Source organism: Seriola dumerili, unplaced genomic scaffold (genome assembly GCF_002260705.1).
Source record: "Seriola dumerili isolate Sdu_G_001 unplaced genomic scaffold, Sdu_1.0 BDQW01000442.1, whole genome shotgun sequence".
NCBI lineage: Eukaryota > Metazoa > Chordata > Actinopteri > Carangiformes > Carangidae > Seriola > Seriola dumerili.
The window spans coordinates 1,595,397-1,615,119 of NW_019174697.1; the positions used below are offsets into that span (position 1 = coordinate 1,595,397).

Genomic DNA, 19,723 nt, shown 5'->3' on the forward strand with positions numbered 1-19,723 from the left:
ACCATAGTTTTAATTCCACTTGTGGTGGGCTACAGGCCAAAGGTTGACCAACACAGACACAACCTTCACATTAATAGTTTGCACCCATTACCAGGCCCTTATTGGTGGTGAATAGGACGATATAGGCCTAGGGGCTAGTGGGAAGACAAGACAGCGAAGGAAGCAAGGAAGGAAGCAGACAAGGAGGCAGAGAGGAGGCTGCGTGAGTGTTGGGATGGGACACCGCTTTGTTCAACAGTAGGGGAGGGCAGACGGGCACAGTTGCTTTGCCTGCTGGAAGCGTTAAATACAATCTATTGGGGCTGACTATCTTGTCTTATCTTCGTCCAGCTGTGTTACAACGTACCTTAGAAACATTTTTCTTTCGTGGACTCTGGGGATTTCTATCAAGGGATGTCAAAGCGAGTGCGAAGCAGAGAGGTCTGCGCTGATTGCAGTGCTCCGGGTATGATGTCAAACAGGCTAGCTGTAACGCTAGCTCCCTGGCTAACCAGCTAGCCCTGACTACAACTTAACGTCCAGTTAGCTAACCTAGTTAACATTGCCAAACGCCCGTAACTAATAGGCAGTTTGTTAGCTACATGGTTAATTGTGATAGTAGTAAATTATTTTCTTGTAAAAACATTTGTTAACATATGTCGTGTCTGTGTCTTGCCTGTGTATTCACGCGAACTTGTCTGAATCTGAAACTCTTTGCTTGAAATGTATTTAACGATGGTTTATGGGAGTCTATCGTATCTATCTATAGCTTAATTAGCTACCTTGCTAACTTACCCACGCCTGGTGGCATTAGTAATTGTAATGATTTTTCTTAGAGGTGTCGAAGACATTAGGAAGCAACTAACCTGGTGGGGTTATATGTGGCTGTCAATTAGCAAATATCCTTGTCTAGCTAGAACCGATGGATTATCACAAGTGCTTTAGTTTAAAGTTGTGTGTAACGTCATTATTTAATTACCGTTAGACTTATGCGTTAATTTACATATTTTGCATCTTGTTCTAGAGCCACGCTGGGCCTCTGTGAACAGGGGTGTGTTGATATGCGATGAGTGCTGCAGCATCCATAGAGGTCTGGGGCGACACAGCTCTCAAGTACGACATCTGACTCATTCTCCGTGGCCACCCTCCCAGTTACAGGTGAGGAGACGGGGACACAACCCCCACACATACAAAACATCTAAATGCAAATGCACAGAGTCTATTTTTCATATAGGTATTGAGGTTGCACAATCAGACACATCATTAAGTGGTCGGGACTACCGTAATTCAATTCATGTGATCTGTTTTGTGGTTTCATGTTTTAGATGGTCCAGACACTGTATGGCAATGGAGCTAATTCCATATGGGAGCACAGCCTTTTGGACCCTTCCTCCTCAGTGAGTGGGAAGCGCAAAGCAAACCCCCAGGACAGAGTTCAGTAAGTGCTTTAAGGATTTGATATGTCAGACCAGATTTTGGTAAGCTTGTTTGCTCTTTTGATATAAACCTCTATTGGCAAAATTGATTTTCAGGGTTAAGGTCAGGGAACATGCATAATTGGCCCACTGTACCATGAACATGACTCATGGCCAGTCAGTCTCAAATCACTTTAAGAACTTAATTAAGTTGGTCTGTTGACATGCAAATGGGGTAATGCACAACAAAATGAATGTTCAGAAAATGCAAATGGCAATATACTAATCATGTTAACTTTATGGGATCGATTTGACAATTTTTTTGACTAACCAAATGAGTCTGCAAGCAATAATTTTGAAGGGTTTATGCAGCTTTTCCTTCATTGTGAATGCTTTTTAACTAGCAGTATGGACCATAGCTCAGAAGACACAACAAAAAAACAAAATCTGTGAGGCAAAGAGATGTGATGTAGTCATCCACTGCCAGGTATAAACACTGTGTCGGTTTGGTGTCTGGCTGGTGGAGTAAAGATAAATAGTCAGCCATACATAAACACAGCCGTGCTCAGTCTGACCCTTACACGCAGAGCAAATGCATTCAATCAAGAGACAACAGACAGTTGCAGACGGAGAGTACGCATTGCACCAAACAGAAGGCAGCTGTCCTTGATCTCAAATACATCTTTTAAGATGAATGCTATTTCATTGGGTCCATCCACCGCAGGAACTTTTCTAGGGGTCTAAGAGCCTTTTGAAGAACTAAACCTGTGTTTCTACCAGAGGGACCAGGACTAAACTTAGTTTACCTAGGATAGTTCAAGGTGTTTTAAAAAAAGGTTCCTTCTCGAGGGATTATACTTTATAATGGTTCATGAACTGTTTTGGCAGAGTTTGCTGATTGATTAAACACAGATTGCAGCTGCTTCAACTTCTGTACCGCTTGATTCACAACACAAGGAAGTATTGACTTTAGGACATTAGCTGAAGTTATCTCATTGTTTATTAACTTTAAAAACAATGTCAGGCTTTGTTGTTGACTTCCCCTTTAGTTTAGTATAGTATACTGTACTGTACTCTTATCTATACAGAGATATAAGTGGTCATATGACATGGAGGAGGGATAGATATTTTTTGAATTTCAATGTGAATTTGCAACTCTAACTTCAAGGGAGGGTGTGGGGTTCACAGAAGGGGATCTTCTGGTGAAAAGCTACCTACCTTCATTCTTTTTCTCCTGATTGAAGTAAAAGAAAGGTATCCAGAATCCTGTGTTGTGGTAGGTTGGAGTGTGTGATGGAAGAATTGCTTTGCCGCCAATCAAATACTGCACATTTATATTTGCAGATGTCGTGCCAGATTTCAATATCAGACATCAAGAATCCCCAGTTGAATAATGTTTTAAATGTTGTTTGTCTTAAACAAACATATAAGCTGGTTATGTGACGTGGTAGTCACTTGAAAATAGAAATCGTGGTCCTGATTTTCAGTAGTCTTGGTTTTAGATATGCATATCTTTTGTTGTTTTTAGCCCCAACAAGACAGAGTTCATCAAGGCCAAATATCAAATGTTGGCCTATGTCCATCGGATGCCTTGTCGGGAGGATGACAGTGTAACCGCAAAAGACCTCAGCAAGGTGAGAAATTGCTCTGTTTTTGAATTGTTTATTTAACAACATTTATTAGATGTACATACAACTAACCCAGCATTATCCCATGTGAATAAGCTTCTTGGAGACAGTAAAACCAATGGCGGTGTGGAGAAATTAAATCACATTTGTTTTCTGAATGCTATGAGTTGCACCCATGTTTTTCTACAGCAGAGCGAGTGCTTTTTGGTTTTTAACTTTGATACCCAAGCACTTCCTATAAAGTTCAGAAACGACATGGCCTATTTATATACTGATACTTAGCATTAAGTGCTGCTGTGACATACTGCCACTCATATTTTCTGAAATTAGTCATGCTCATGCCATGACTATCAAATAGTATAGCCTGTGACTGACCTCAACTCTCAGCTGCCTCTATATCACACTCTTCTTGGATTTGTGCAATGAATTCTCAAGTATTCCTAATGGCAAGATGGATTATATGAATAAGAATATAAGGCATTTCAATAACCATTTATGGTTAACTACAACTAAATTATTTAATTTATAAAAAGAAAAGTGCAAGAATGCCTAGAAGGTATAAAAATGATATTTTTGTGGCATGCAAGAGTTTTTGTCTTTAATGCAACCATAAACTTATATTGTTGTATCTGTGTACCTTTTTTAAATGATACCCCCTTAAATTTCAATAATCTTAACCTTTTATCATTTATATTTGTTTTATGTATTTCCAGCAGAATAATGCATCATGCCCCTCAAATGTATGCAGTAAAGCCAGAACTCTGTGTATTCACAATCAAATTAAAACAAAGTACTTATCAATATCATTTCAGCAACTCCATTCCAGTGTTCGGACGGGAAACCTGGAGACCTGCCTCAGACTCTTATCTTTGGGAGCACAGGCCAATTTCTTCCATCCAGTAAGTCTAGTGGAATAAGCAACAAAACAAATTGTGCAAACTGACATACTACTAATTTTTCATCATTACATTGTTTTGGACCCACAGGAGAAGGGAAACACCCCACTACACATAGCAGCAAAAGCAGGTCAGATGTTACAAGCAGAACTGCTGGCAGTTTATGGAGCTGATCCCGGGGCTCTGGACTCCAGTGGAAAGACCCCTATTGATTATGCAAGGTAAAACTGGGTCTACATTTTAATTTAACACTTGCTATTTGTTCTATGAATTTTTTATGAGGAGTGTGGAGTTTATACTGACATTATATAATTTTCTTAACGTCTTGTGATTTTAGAGATTCCACAATGTGGAACTTACTGTTTTGAGGCATTTAACTCTAAGGCAAGTCATAATTAGGGAAGTTCATGGGCCACTTCTGTCCCGCATTATTTCTGGTGAGCTCTTTGATCTAATCTCACAGCGTTGGCTACATAGAAAACATAGTTATAGTTCCTATTGTTGTGGCTTACGTAACTACCCGGTAGCAAGGCTGCAAGCATCGCCTTAACAGATGCAGCCCAGCTCACTGGTGGCTGTGCTACAGGAAATGATACACATCCTTTGGAGATTTAAAGTACACAGAAAAAAAACTGATGTGAATATAATATGTGCACTATTTATATACTGATGTGATAATGAGGAAATGTTTGACATTGTCACTTAAAAGAAGTCTCAGATGGTAACCAAAAACTGGTAGACATAGCCTAGTGACAAACTGTGAAAAAAACAGTCACCAGCTGAAATAGCTAAAATATTTAGCATGCCTTGCACTACAATGAACACTAGACACAGATCCTAGTGGCATTATGTCAGAGTCTAACTAATTCAATAACGGTGACTGAGACAGGAAGAGAGGGGAGGGAGGGAAAGCTTGTGTAGCAAGTATGGTAGCTGACTCAGCTTGTAGTTTAGCAGAAGTCGATCTGAAGACCTAGAAATAAAATATACAGAAATAAAATAAAAGATAATGGAGCTGACAGTGATATGTCGTTTTAATTATACAACTATACATTTTACTAAATAGATGACATCTGCATTGCACAGTAATGCTAGCTAAAAATCATTGTATCAATAAAGTATTGCCTTGAGTTAAAGAAATTAAAGATTTTGTATAATAATTATATATTTTCTGGTGCATAACTGAGGCTTTGTCTAGGCTTGACTGGTCTTGCTCTGTCACCATGACCAGCTAACACCCACATACCTGCTCCAGTTCTATGCTTAATACATTACTTGAGGCTATCAAACCAACTTTGTACTCTGAATGAGAGTCACAATTATAGTGGCAGTCAATTTTTTTGTTACAGACATCTGAGGCATTCTGTAGCTTTAGTACAGACCTGTATTTCTAAAACATAACCTTTTTATTCCTAATCTGTGCAGACAAGCCGGGCACCAGGAGCTGGCAGAGAGGCTAGTGGAGATCCAATATGAACTCACTGATCGGTTAACATTTTACCTTTGTGGTAGAAGACCAGGTAAGTGATCAAGCATAGCTTCTGTATGGCGATGGAGAGCTAATATTTATTTTTTCTTTTTTATATGGTAATCACTTCCTGTTATGTCCTTGTCGTGTTGTAGATCACAGAAACGGGCAACACTTCATCATTCCACAGATGGCTGACAGGTATGCTCCAAGTTGTTTTCATACTTTCTAGTTAAAGTTTAAATCTTGTAATGCACAGAAAATAATACAAAGTTATAGTATCAGCTCCAATAGGCCACTGGCTGCTAGTTAATATTATATGGTTTTGTTTTATTGTATATTATAAAGGTAACATGATAGACATTCACAATATAATTACAATCGTATTTTTCCCATGCTGCATTGGATGGATAAGAAATAAGTAAGTGTGTTTGTTACTTCTGCCATTGTTTCTCCTTGTTTCCCTGGAATTTTTTCAACAGAAAAAATAATCATCTTTTTTTTTTTTTTTTTTTCTTTCAGCAGTCTGGATCTGTCAGAGTTTGCCAAAGCTGCAAAGAAGAAGCTGCAGTCGGTGAGACATGTCTACTTGTGATTTGTTTCCTATGAGTTCCAAAATGTATTTTCTTTTTCACTTGCTATTAAGTTATTCTGAAAGTGAATCAGAAATTCTGCTTTATTTTGTTCCAGCTAAGTAACCATCAGTTTGAAGAACTTGCCATGGATGTTTATGATGAAGTTGACAGAAGAGAAACAGATGCTGGTGAAATTCCATAAATTTTCAAAAATATATAATGTATAATGCTGTAATATATAATGTATGTTATATATAATTTTTACTTTGTGTTTTTTCAGTGTGGTTGGCCACTCAGAACCACAGCACACTTGTAACCGACACCACAGTTGTACCTTTTCTGCCTGTCAATCCAGAGTACTCGTCTACCAGAAACCAGGCAAGGGATTGCACCAGTTTTGCCCCCTGTTTAAACTTCAGTTTGTTATGTGAAGACTGGATGTAACAGTGCTTTCATGTTTTCTCTTTCTGTTGTGTTTTGATGCATTTGTTTTCCCAGGGTCGTCAAAAATTAGCAAGGTTTAGTGCTCATGAATTTGCTACCTTGGTGATCGATATTCTAACTGATGCGAAACGACGGCAGTGGGGTAATTCCTGCGACAGTCCCAAAGGTAGGATATGTCCTCAAAGTTATTTTATTTTAGCAGCTAATGTACTTTTGTTTTGGGTTTTCTTATTTTACATATTGCAGTAAATGCACTTCTTAACTTATACACAGAGGATGGGAGAGGACTGAGAATAAGCAGTTAAGAAAACATAAATTGGTTGGTGCAAATGAGATGCAGAAAGACAGTATTGAATTTTGTATTCAAATGTGGCCCTTGTGGGCCAGCTTTATAGGCCACAATTAGAGTGTAGACCATGTGCACTAAGCCTGCCAAACACAGATTGTGAATTGGGGCTTTAATAATGAACACTTGTGCATTCTGCAAGTCACAAACCACATCCCAGCCTCTTTTCTTCCTGGTGCAATGTTTGGGTTGATAATGAAGAGCAAGTCTTGATTTTTGGATTCAGTTAAGGAAAATGACATCTGTTCCTTAGCTGTGTAGCTAGCAGGGCCTGTTTGATCTCCAGTCTTATGATCTGGTGGTCTTTCTTCAGAGAATGTGGAGCTGATCCTTCAGGGAATAGACAGTCGCCATAACAGTGAGAGCCAGGACAATGACCAGCCAGATTACGACAGTGTGGCATCAGATGAAGATCCAGTCCAGGAGGCCACTTGTGGGGACAGCTGCAATGATGGAAGGACCAAGGTTAATGTTTGTTGGAATCTTTTACTCTTTTACAAATGAATACGTCATGCTTTACTTTTTAAACTGACCAAATTCCTTCCTGACCTATGTAACATGTTCTCGTGCAGAGCTCAGAGTCATCTGACCTTTCTGATGGACCAATCACAGTGCAGGAGTATATGGAGGTGAAGAGTGCCCTCACTGCATCAGAGGCCAAAATACAACAGCTTCTCAAAGTCAACTGTCACCTGAGTGAAGAGCTGCGAGTGATGCAGAGCAAGGTTAGTGAATTCACATGTAGTTGATAAACAAAGTAGATTTTGTACTGCAGATTCTTTATACTATTTTATTGCAGGTGATTTGCATTATTTTAATTGGATAGTAGTTTGAATTAATTTTTCAAGATCCATATTGAGAGGTCTGTTGCACAGGATTTATGGTACTTACATCTTCTCTGATCCTAATTGCTCTGGTTATTGATCACTTCCAGTTGCATCAGGATTACAAACAATATGCCTTGTTGTGACATTATTACAAAGGCTAGTTATTGATAATACTGCTGTATTCCATTCTCCCATGAGTGAAGTGTATTCAAGTGCTTGAAACTTTCTGTCTTTAAGAGTCTGTAAAACAGTCAGCCTTTAAATGTTGTCTGTGCCAGACCTGATCCTCCTCCATGATACCAGAGACATTTAGTGATTTAATTTCACCCAAGTGCATGAGTAATTCATGGCACGCCTCAATTAAAAATGGCACTATGTATGAATCACTCTGTGTTTGAATTTGTAGCTGCAGGGAAGACTAGAGTTTGGCATATAAATGAATGAAAATACCATGGGGATTTTACATCATGGGTGTAACACAGAAAATGGCTGCTGTGTTTCATGAATAGGTGAAATTCCTGTGGTGATAATTAACAGTCACCCCAAGGAATCTGCTATGCTCTTCAGTTAGACAGCATAGCAGATTTAATGAGTTTATGTGTTCTAAAATTCATACAGAGGTCCAGGTCACATGTCAGAAGTACTAATCCACGAACACAGACGACATGATCCACCATCTTAAATCTACAGAACCATCAAACAGCGACGAGTCAAAAACCACCTAAATGTGATTAATAGTGTTAAAGTGTGGGTGAATCTCTGGAGTTATCGACTCAGTGCTCACCACAACAGAAATGTCATTGAATTGGCTCCACAACACCTACAGAAGGCACTTAGTAAAGTACTGGCAAACCACAACAACCCACAGTCATGTTATGTATATCTTCATTCCAAGCATATGTAGCCACTCAGTTCCTTATTTCTTAGTATTTCCAAAAAGTACATTTCCCCCTAAGCCCCAGTGGTATACATTTAGATATGCACATAGTTGCAGTTTTATTTTCAGAGGTTTTGAGGAAAACCCAAAGTCTTAAAATGTGTGCCACCACCCCAACACAGTGGTGAGAATATTCTGGTTTTTCAGCAAAATACACAAACCTTGGTGTGGACATTTTGTGCTGTTATTCTCACCATTATTCACTTCTCTCTTTGGTAGATAATATTTCCCAATTAAATGGGGTTGGTAAATTTCATGAAATTTAGTTAACTATAGGATCATTCCTCTGTGATCTAATCTGAATCCCATCAATCACCTTAAATCTCTTACTGCTAGACACCTGATACGGTTGTCACGTGTAAAAGACCAGAGGGTTTGTCACCTACACACCCATTTTTGAAGATGGCAGCATTTCATTTGGTTTTCTTCGATACCTCAAAGCTTCACAGTCTAGTTTCTTTCCCTCTACACTTGGCTGAAAGACAGTGTTAACACAATGTACTACCTCCTGCTGGTTTATTTTCTCCTTAACCATGCCGCCTTTCTCTGACATAAGTTGCATTCCTCCATTCTAGTCCCTTATCTTCCTCACCCTTCTTGCACCCACCAGAGCCTCAATTGGTGACACAGAAGAACCCTAATACATTTCCTAATATTTAAGCTAAATAACCTATAAAATCTCCTTTTTAAATATTCATGTCTTGTAAGACAAAGGACCAAACTGTAGTAAACACTACTTTTGTGTTTGTGTTTGCCTGGGAGCATGTAGTTTAGTACTTTATCTGATATCCTCAAAGTTAATTTGTTGACTTTATGTCCTAATTTACATAATTATATTGACAAGAAGTTTAGCAAGCTATGTTTCCCATTGCCCTTTTCTAAACTGAAAAGTGCTGTTCATGTAAATAAGGGCAAGTACTTCTGTTTTTTCAGGGTGTCGTATTTCTGGTGTTTCTGTAAACACACAATCTCATCACTTCATTTGTCAAAGAAACAAACCTTTTGTTGTGAGAAAAAACTTTGAAGGGGAAACCAAAAACAAAACAGCAGTGAAGAAGAACTCCACACAGAGGAATTGCTTTTCTCCTGCAGACTTATCTGTATTCTACTCTATTATTGATGTCTGGCCGAGCTTTTGTAAGGAGATCAGCCCACAGCTAGAGTTGAATTGAAAGATATTTTGTTCTCTACAGCTGAACTCCCTGCAGACTGAAAACACATCTCTGCGATGGCAGACCCCCAGCGGACAGCAACACCTCCAGGGGCCCTTTGGTAGACACCCACCACGCGGGGGTCGTGCCATGTCCATGTATGAGACAGGCTCTACTCCGAGGCAGTACCCCCACCGAGCCGAGACAGCCCGGCATGAGGATGGAGTCATTTTACAACCCTTCCCAACCAATGTAAGTACAAAAGCACCAATGTTCCTGCTGGATTGTCCTCACAGGAGGGCAGAATAATGATGCCTGGCTTGGGGCTGGTGTTGGTTTTTCAGTCATTCAATCATTCATTCAATCATTCATTGCATCTCAATAGAGTATGCTCAACTTGGTTTGACCCCTTTCTAGATTGGGAGGGGTCCTTTGGGGACGGCTGCTTCCTCCCTCCCTACCTTCCCCTCTTCCCTGTCCTGGTCGTGGGACGAGAGATCTCGAAGGGTTAAGTACTGAAGTTTAGTCGCAGCCCAGGGGATGGTGAAAACCGTCCCCCTGCTTGACCCCACAGTCTTCTCTCTCCTGACCTGTGTCTTCAAACTGCTTTTTTTTATCAGTATCACCTTTCTGCATGCATGCACCACAGTGCCTCTGCTACAGTTCAGTTACCTGATTATCTCCAGCTTTTTCTGTACAGTGAACCTCAACCAGAGCCGCTGCTTTCTCTAGGACACATCAGAAATGATGATGAAATGTTGCACGAGAGAAAGTTGTTTGAATGATCAGACAGCAGAGTCCAATATCCAAGAAAAATAAAATGGCTCATAACAATGTACCACTGATAAGAGAACAGACAGTTTATGTCGGGATTTCTTTGCATCTACTAATCGCATCCACTGCAGTATGCACTGTTACACCACAATGACCTTGTTGTATATTTCCTGTCTTTTTCTATTTATCTGCTTTAAAACCAAATGTCGTATAGTGTGGTCATGGCTTTGTTTTCAGAAATGCATGATTCAGTTGCTCCTGTAATAAGTCTGTACTAATCATATACACTATATGCTGCATTTGATTGATTGTAATCCACTGATGTGTCTATAGGGCTGTAGTTTGGAAGGACGGAGCACCATGTTGGAAAATGATTGCGACACTACGCCTAATCACTCTGAACTGGAGGAGACTGGGTAAGACCTTTTTAAAGTTGACTTTGTACCCTCCTGTCTAAAATGACAATGACTTACACTAACTGTTGATTTTAAAACACTGTTTTCTCTGTGGTTTGTACACTTTACCACTGATTTCTTTGCTAAAATCATCTGATTGGTTCTTTAACTTAATACATATAAATTTTTCGTTTATATACCAACTCTTGGTATATAATGATTTCATTGATTTTAAGTTTCAAGCAGGATTAACTGACATAAACTGCCATTAAAAGGAAGGAAAGAAATGAAGTAAGAAACTCCCAGAAAGAAGCCTGGAATTGAAGTAATGCGAAGGTTTTTCTTCTTGTTTCTGGTGCTACAGATGATGACGTTATTGTATCAAAAGCTTGCAACATTAAAAGTCACATGAAGAGGGGGGACATAGCTAGACTAATATTAGTTTTGACAGATTTTTTAAAAAGATGCCTTGATTGGTTCAATCTGTCTGTACAGCAGTAGGACTTTCACCTGTCTGATGTAAGCTACCAGTTGCAAAAAATCAACATATGAAAAAGAGCCAGCAGCCCTGTAGGTCATCTGTCTCTAGTTGTTCTTTTTCCATTTACATACTTAACTCAGCTGTATTTTTCAAATTACAAATCAAGCTGCTGGGTCTGGTAATGGTATTTCACTTAATTCACAGTCAGTGTACTGCAAACCAGAAAAAAAAATCATTTTTCTCAAAACTCTTTAATATTTAAGATAACATATATAACAATTGTATTATTTCTTCACATGTAGCAGCCCTCTTCCATCCTCTGATGGTGTGGAACCAGAGGAGGGTGAGGAAGATGCCACGCTGCCATGCACAGAGGACGTCATCTGCAAGACGGAGCAGATCACTAAGAACATACAAGAGCTTCTGAGAGCTGCCCAGGAGACCAAACATGAAAGGTAGTGTATGATTATGAGAGAATATAGAATTGATAAACAATGTTATAATTAAATGGCATAAAACGAGTCAACTTCTGAAAGAGTAAATATATTCAAAGATCAGATCTTCTGATTATTTGACATGCTATAAGCCATAGTGTGCATCTTGTCAGGCCATATATTTAATCTGTGCCTGTATTTCTGTCATTTCATCTGCTCTTTTAGTAAATGGCATAACTCTTATCTCATCCCCTTCTAGGTCAGTGATTTTCAATAGTTATCCTCTGGGCCCAGGGCCCTGCTGGTTTTCATTCATTTTAGCCAGCTAACTGGTAACTGGTTTTCACCTGAGTTGCAATGTTATCAGTCACATAATATAGAAAACCAGCAGAGCATTGGAGACTGGGATTCACTGTTTTTGACCCTTGTCGACCGGCCTCTGTCCCTGTGTGCTAGAGGCTCTGTGTCTGCTGGGGTTAGGCCTTGTGTCTTTCAATGCAGCTGACAGGAAACAAACACCACATGTTCATGTTCCCCTGTGACCAGCCAAATTCACAGCGACTAACTGAGGTTTCCTGTATTTATCTGTTTGTTAATGGTAAATGGTCAATATCTCACATCTTACTTCTTCAGTGTAAAGATTTTGAGGTTAACTCTCCGTAGCATCTACTTGAAGCTCATGGTTTTTCTTAACATGTATAAACATTATGGTATTATGGAAGCTGTGAACATTTGAACATTAATTCTTTCAAAGATATCACTGGTCTAATGCAGGCATTCACAGCTTGATTATTGACTTCTGCTATTAGGATATTGGTCTCATGGGCCAAATAAAATTACTTTCAGTTTGAGTATAAGTCATGATGTTTATGTATTTATCCTTTCATCCAGTGTCACTAAAATGAAAGTTTTTTGTTTAGAACTCTCAAGAACCATGTTGTTTTTCACCCAAGCTGGTTATCTCTGATTTCCTCTGCACCTGTACTACTTTTGCATATGGTTAATCACATTATCAAATAATTATGGTAGATGCGTAGTGCATCAGACATTGCAGTCTCCCATTTGACGATACTAGCAACTAGTCAAATCACCTTAACGAGGAATACTGAAGTTGTGTGAACATTATGTCAAAATAGCACAGGTTAATTGTAAATATGTGAATGAGATGTACAATGCACATTATCTCATTACGAGTGTTCACTCATAAAAGGAATATGACCTCAGGCCATTCTTTTTAAGTTTCTCGATGGGGAATGTTTTGCGGTAGTTGTTTGGTATCAGTGTTTTTATATGTGACAGGAGTGGTTGATCATCCATTCATCCTTTTGTCTCCATCTACAACAGCTTTCTGCCTTGCTCTGAAAAGATCTGCATGGCTGTGACAGAGATGGCCGCCCTGTTTCCCAAGGTAAGATGACTCCCAGCAACAGCGTGGCGTCCCTCCCCCGAGTAATTAAAGGATTTGTTGTTCATTTGAAAACAGCTAAAGGGAATTACTTGTCTAGATGGGTAGGCCTTGCTCATTGCATTACCTTGTTTTATGTTTACCAATTATTGGATTACTTTGTTTTATGTTTACACACACACACACACACACACACACACACACACACACACACACACACACACACACACACACACACACACACACACACACACACACACACAGAGTGCCCATGGGCCTACTGACCACAATGAGAGTTAATTTTATGGGCGTTGTCATGTGAGTCCCTTATTGAGTCTCTCATCATCTCTCCCCCCCCCCCCTGCAGAGGCCGTCCTCAGAGACTGTGCGAGGGTCTCTGTGTCTGCTCACGTCGAGTGCCAGCCGACTGCATGGAGAGTGCCAGAAGGCTGCAGATCACAACCCCTGCCCATCAGACATCCAGCTGGTAACTCAGCAGGTCATCCAGTGCGCCTATGACATTGCCAAAGCTGCCAAGCAACTTGTCACTGTGACAACCAAAGAAAATAACAACTAACTAAAACCCAAAGACATTTCTGATACACCCAAAATACAGTTTATCAACGATGTTGCTAATTAATCATTTAACACCATGTTTTGTTTTCCCATATTAATCAGTGTAAGCATTTACATACATTCCTTGACATGGGAAAATCTGAAAAAAAGATATACCATACAAAATTATAGATCATTCAAAAGCTTTATTTATTTAGTTGTTTTGTGCCATGGTATCATGGAGTAAACAAACATCTTAAAAGATATAGGACAGAATTAGTTACAATTCTCAGATCAGATTAATCCACACAATTTCCAAAAGTGCAATGTTGTGTGTGTGTATATATAAAACAATCAGAACAACAAGCAGTTGAGCCTTCTACATTGTACTTTTGTTCTTAGTACTTTAGTGGACACCAGAGGTCATCGATTGTGCTCCTTGAGTCTTGTTTCTGTCATGGCTGAGCTGCCAGAAAGGACCAATTGTCTGCAAGACACTGGCCATCAAGGATCAGAATATATGAACCTTAATCTAATCCAGTGACATTGGTTTATTTTACTTAAGCCATTTTAAATGTTTGTTTGTTTGTTTTTTTGTAAGATCCAATGATAGTATTTTAATCTTGAATCATCGTGATGCCACTTGCTTAGAGTTCAAATGTTTGTTTCGTAAGCAAACTGTGATTAGAAAAAAACAGCTTCAGTGCATTGAGCACCATGCAAGGCCAGCAGTACCAAGAGTGTGCAAACTTTCATTCCATCCAGTCCCTCCGCGCTGGTTAAAGATGTGTTTATAAGCAAGGAGGTTTCTGTAGTTTTTGGAGTTCTGTTACAGCCATACTTCTGATGTGTGTGTGTGTGTGTGCGTGCGTGCGTGCGTGCGTGCGTGCATGTGTGTGTGTCTGTTTCTGTGTGTGTGTGTGTGTGTGTGTGTGTGTGTGTGTGTGTGTGTGTGTGTGTGTGTGTGTGTAGGCACGCAGTTGACAAAGAGATGGCCTCGATGGTCCGTGTGAAATCCATTTTGAATCAATTTTAATAGCATTATGCAAATATATAAGATGTATGTATCCATGTAATTCTTTATCAAAATAATCCAAATGCTATTCTATTTATAAACTGTATGTCATACCTCTAAGAAAATATCAATGTTTATTTTCATAAGCTTTTGTTTAACATGATGCTCCTCACAGGCTAACTTTTGTTCTGAGGTTTGGGACGTCTCAGCTGGCAGTTAGTTATAGGCAACTTGTGATCACTGTTTATTTGATGTGGTGCTGTAACTCCGGTGTGTTAGATGCTGCCTCTGGTCAAATGCGTACCGCTATGGTTTACAATCAATGATAAAGTAAATGTGCCCTCAAAGTTAGAGTACCTGTTGTAGAACCTGGGTCTAATGTGTCACTCATTGTTGTGAGCCAGAGGTTTGAGCCAGCGGTGGAAAGAGAACTAGAATACCACACACAGGTGGAGTACAGATAAGTCAGTATTACCCAAGTAGGAGTAAGATTACCTGTGTTCATTCAAAAGTAAAAAGTACCTCTTTTGAAAACTTGTTACTTTAATTTACTTAGTTACATCTGGTCAACATTAAAGAACTGGCGCAGCATCCTGACTGTAACCTTTTCAATATGAATATTCAGCACCATCCCTTAAGCAGTCCCTCTCAACTTCAGTAATGCTTTCCAAAGGGGAGAACATCTTTTCTTTATAAGAAAGCTTTCTCAGAAGGCTGCGCATGGGAGGAAAAGAGGGTCAAAGCTTCTTCAGTACACATTATTATTTTATTAATGTCTACTGCTAATTTAAAAAGTTTCAAGTCATCCTTTTTTAAAAATAATAAAAAAAATCTTTACTCAAGGTCCATTTATTAGATTTTTCGTGAACTTTTAGCTGCATCCCAGTTTAGGAGTTTGTTACGAAGATCATTTTCTCAAATTTTCGTTCTTTTTTTTTTTTTTTTTAATATTGTTTCTTTGTTAGAAATTAAAAATGTATTGTATTTTTTATTTTCTTGTATGAAAGTAACTGGTGGTTATTTTCTTGTATGGTGGTCTGCTCATCAGACCACCATACAAGAAAATAACCACCAGTTACTTTCATTTTTCTTGTTTCAGTGATGCATTCAATGTTATTTTCATTTTAATTGGCTTTAAAAAAAAAAGTCATAGGAGGTTTTAAAGCAAGACCATGTAACTTCACCTGAACAACAGCCGCTATGGCCATAACTGAAACTACAACGGTAAATGCTAAAATGTAGTGCAAGAAGAGACCCCACCACATATTTATAAAGCAATAGCTATCTGAAGTTTGGCAACATTAGCCACCATAAGTGGTGGTACTAGTGGTCATACCAGACCGATTACAGCAATTTTAGCAAACCCACTCAGTGTAATGAATTCAGCTATTTGATTCATTTTATTGCTTATGAATTAAAAATTCCAATTGCAAGAGGGTGAATGTGTTAATTCCTCTTTCCAAAGTTGGATAGTCTTGCTTTAAATCTGAGTTCATTTCAAAATAAATATCCTGATTGGGCCATGAGCACACTGACTAATACTTTTCAACATAGTTAAGTTATTCATCTACAGTGAAAGTTAAGAATAACGTTTTTTAGACTGTGGGCTACTTGGACAATTAAGTGCATGTATTCAGTTACTTTCCACCCCTGGTTTCAGCCCTGACATGTAATTCCCTGTAACTTATAGCCTACCACTGCCTCTGTGGTTGAAAACAATCCCTGCCTTAGGTATAATAAAGTATAATTCATACCTCAAACGAGCTCAGTGACGTGTTTTGTGTTGAGTGTTGTGGACATACAACTGTTTTTTTTTCACCATTTTCAACACGCCCATGTTTAATCTCCCACCTGTCGGAGAAGTACGAAAGTGATAGAGACGGCGCTTCCCCCCCCATCTGACAAGAAGAGAGTTCCGGGTTCTTTCCAGCCGAGAGCTGCTCGCTACTACTACTGCTGCTGTTTTACCACGGAGATCACGACTGGACCATGGCTCTTCTACTGGATAACCAATTCCGAGAGCTGCCTCCTGACAAGTCGGTAGACACAAAGTTATTCTTGGAGGCCGTATCTCACATTCCTTTATTTTTTGGTGAGTACACCTCTATCTGAAGTCGATAAAAACGTACGTAAGGTGACTCTTCTTAAGAGACGCTGCTGGCGCTCCGCAGTCGCCGTCACGGTTCATACTTTGCTGACTTGTTCCTCATGATATGTTGATTCAAATGACTTGTCCCTCATCGGATCCCATGAGTGGGCCTTTTAAGACAGGACGTGGTTATTTTCACACACGGCTGAAGTGGAGCGGCTGGGTCACGGTGGGGGTCTGAACCAGCTGCGGCCGTGAAGCCTATAGAGAAACTCTTTGTTTACTCATTGAACAGAGCACACATTGACCTCATTGTGACTTAACTGAAACTATGCATTCACTGCATTTTTCCCTGTTTGTAAAGGCTGATTTGTATTCATCCTCCCCTCTCTGAGCCTGGGGACATGTGTGATGAAGTCATTCATATTTTATTGCTTTGCTCTCAAATTTCTTCTTTTCTTTCAGACTGCTTGGGATCAAAAGTATTCTCAATTATCAAATCCGACATTAATGGCAATATAATGGTAAGATACAGATCTGTCTGTGTTTTTATGCCTCTGCTTGTACACTGGTGTGTTGTCATACCACAGTTAGGAATTTAAATGTGAGCATGGGTTTCATGGTGCAGCTCCCTACTTGCAAACTCAACCCAAATATGCATTTTCAGAAAATTAAAGCGGTGTATGTTCAGGATCCTGCAAAGTACGTCACCCTGCAACACATCCTGGAGGCAGAGCGAGAAGCCCACGGAGCAGAATGGCCTAAAGTTGGAGCAACATTAGCTTTGATGTGGCTGAAAAGGTGAACACTCCCTGAACTCACTGTTATGTCATACTGTATGGTGAACTCCCAGCTGCCCAACTGAAGCAGACATACTCATTTTTTCTTTTCTTTTTCAATACTGGGTCTCTCCTGCAGGGGTCTCCGTTTCATACAGATTCTGCTGCAGAGTTTGGCAGATGGGGACAGAGATGAGAACAACCCCAACCTGATTCGGGTCAATATCACCAAAGCCTATGAACAGGCGCTGAAGAAATACCACGGCTGGATTGTGCAGAAGATTTTTAATGTGAGGAATATAAAAACCCTGACCCATTTGAAATTGTGGTTTGATGTTGTCTCAATATACAGCATCAAATAAGGCGTTTCTATGCAAGTTTATCTTGCATCCTTTAAGTATATTTTTCTTGCTTTCTTGTGAATTGACCTTTGTGTAAACCAACTTCCAATTTATGTTAATGCTTTTTTTTCTTTTCGGTCATTGCAGGCAGCGTTACTTGCAGCTCCTTATAGGTCTAACTTCCTTAAGGCACTGTCAAAGGGAGAGGAAGTGAAAGAGGAGGATTGTCTTGCAAATGTGCGTCAGTTCCTGCTTAATTACACTGCCACTGTAGATGCCATCTACGAGATGTTCACGAATCTAAACGCAGAGCTGGACTACACTGTTTGATGTCCTAGGACATACGGTGACTGGAGATGCAGGAGCGTCCTGCATCGCTATCTTCCACTAAGTCCACTTTTGAAAGATGTTTTTAATAGTTGTTTTATTTTTTGCTTTCAGTGTGGTATTTATTATTTTGATTATGCCTTACTAAATATTAATACTGTATATTTGGTCCTAAAATTATTCAATTGCCTTAAATTTAAACAATCATTCTCGCAGAATTTTATGTTTTATGTTCTTATATATAATTTCAATTAATTGCAAGATTGTCAAAGCAACAGGGCAGCACTCACTCTTATGCAGGATTTTGTTACTGTGTGAGTTGCTGTTTTATTTATCACATTAACTGGTGACTTTCACCTGTTCCATCAGAAGAGGAATACAAGACTGTAAACGCTGTTATAACAGGAAAACAGCCCTGTTAATACTTAACATTCAGATGTTCTCTGCCTCCTGAGCCCTGGAGTTCCCTCCGCTGTTAACCTGGGAGCAGCGGCCCCAGAAGTAATTCTAAAATTTTAATGGTACATTTCCAGTTGTATAAGTGCTGGAATCCACTGAGTGCCTTGGTGTTACTGAATAAATACATAATCTTTTCAAAGTAAGCTCAGAGTTTATATATTTGCCATCAATTCTGTTTTAGAGAGAGAGAATATTTTTTCCCTTTGAACTGTGTGTGTGTGTGTGTGTGTGTGTGTGTGTGTGTGTGTGTGTGTGTGTGTGTGTGTGTGTGTGTGGGGGGTTGTTTAGGTGTGGTTGAGCTGGTTTGTTTGTACTGTTCTGTGGCCTGCTTTGTTCCGATTTATGCCTCAAACTAACCGAAGCGTGACGTGACAGCATGTTATGGTCACATTTATTAATAAATGATTAATTAGATCAACATTTTCTGTATGAATACTTAAAGATGGTTTGTTTCTGGATAATCAGCCATGATCAGATTTGTTCGTATTTTGAGATCTTAATGTTTCACTAAAAAAAACTGTTTAAACTGCTAGTCAAACCAATAAAATCACACTTACACATTCAGTTCCTGAATTTTACTCTAGGTGGCGATATTTACTTGTTTTTTGTTTCTCTTTTAATCATATTTATGGTGCAGCTACTGCATGAGACATTTGAAATGACGTTACTGATAAGAATCATATTATATGTTACAAAACAGATATAGTTCCAGTCTCAACCAAACAAGATCTGAAGTGGCTCTTTAAAAACAGTTTTTATGGATGTTTTATTGATGTTGTCTGTCATTCTTCAAGAGCTGCTTTGTGAAAGGCTCTTGATAACCTCAATTTGCCCTCAGCAAAAATGTTTCCAAGGCCAACTGTTGACAAAAATGTTCAGTACAGTTGAGTTGGAACATATATATATATATATATATTTATATATATATATATATATTTTTTTTTTTTTTTTTTTTTCCAAACATTAGCAGTAAATCTGAGGAAAATCCCCTCTCTTTTTCATG

The 19,723-nt window shown here is 39.1% G+C and overlaps 2 protein-coding genes across 3 annotated transcripts; both read left to right on the plus strand.

The window, feature by feature from the left end:
• Window positions 1-254: 254 nt before the first annotated feature.
• On the plus strand, window positions 255-14,593 carry LOC111234174 (ARF GTPase-activating protein GIT2-like). Of its 2 annotated transcripts, XM_022762126.1 has the most exons (20): window positions 255-445; window positions 1,004-1,137; window positions 1,305-1,417; window positions 2,923-3,028; window positions 3,835-3,921; window positions 4,009-4,139; window positions 5,344-5,438; window positions 5,542-5,587; window positions 5,909-5,960; window positions 6,077-6,149; window positions 6,242-6,339; window positions 6,460-6,571; window positions 7,065-7,216; window positions 7,324-7,476; window positions 9,709-9,918; window positions 10,084-10,173; window positions 10,774-10,856; window positions 11,619-11,771; window positions 13,095-13,158; window positions 13,523-14,593. In XM_022762126.1, exons 1-20 carry the CDS (start codon window positions 394-396, stop codon window positions 13,730-13,732), a joined length of 2,214 nt encoding a protein of 737 aa, XP_022617847.1. In that variant the 5' UTR covers window positions 255-393; the 3' UTR covers window positions 13,733-14,593. The 2 variants fall into 2 exon arrangements, with proteins under 2 accessions (XP_022617847.1, XP_022617848.1); XM_022762127.1 differs by lacking the exon at window positions 10,084-10,173.
• Window positions 14,594-16,611: 2,018 nt separating this feature from the next.
• On the plus strand, window positions 16,612-18,949 carry LOC111234175 (glycolipid transfer protein-like). Its single transcript, XM_022762128.1, has 5 exons — window positions 16,612-16,817; window positions 17,280-17,338; window positions 17,482-17,615; window positions 17,733-17,883; window positions 18,082-18,949. Exons 1-5 carry the CDS (start codon window positions 16,715-16,717, stop codon window positions 18,262-18,264), a joined length of 630 nt encoding a protein of 209 aa, XP_022617849.1. The 5' UTR covers window positions 16,612-16,714; the 3' UTR covers window positions 18,265-18,949.
• The last annotated feature ends 774 nt before the right edge of the window (window positions 18,950-19,723 follow it).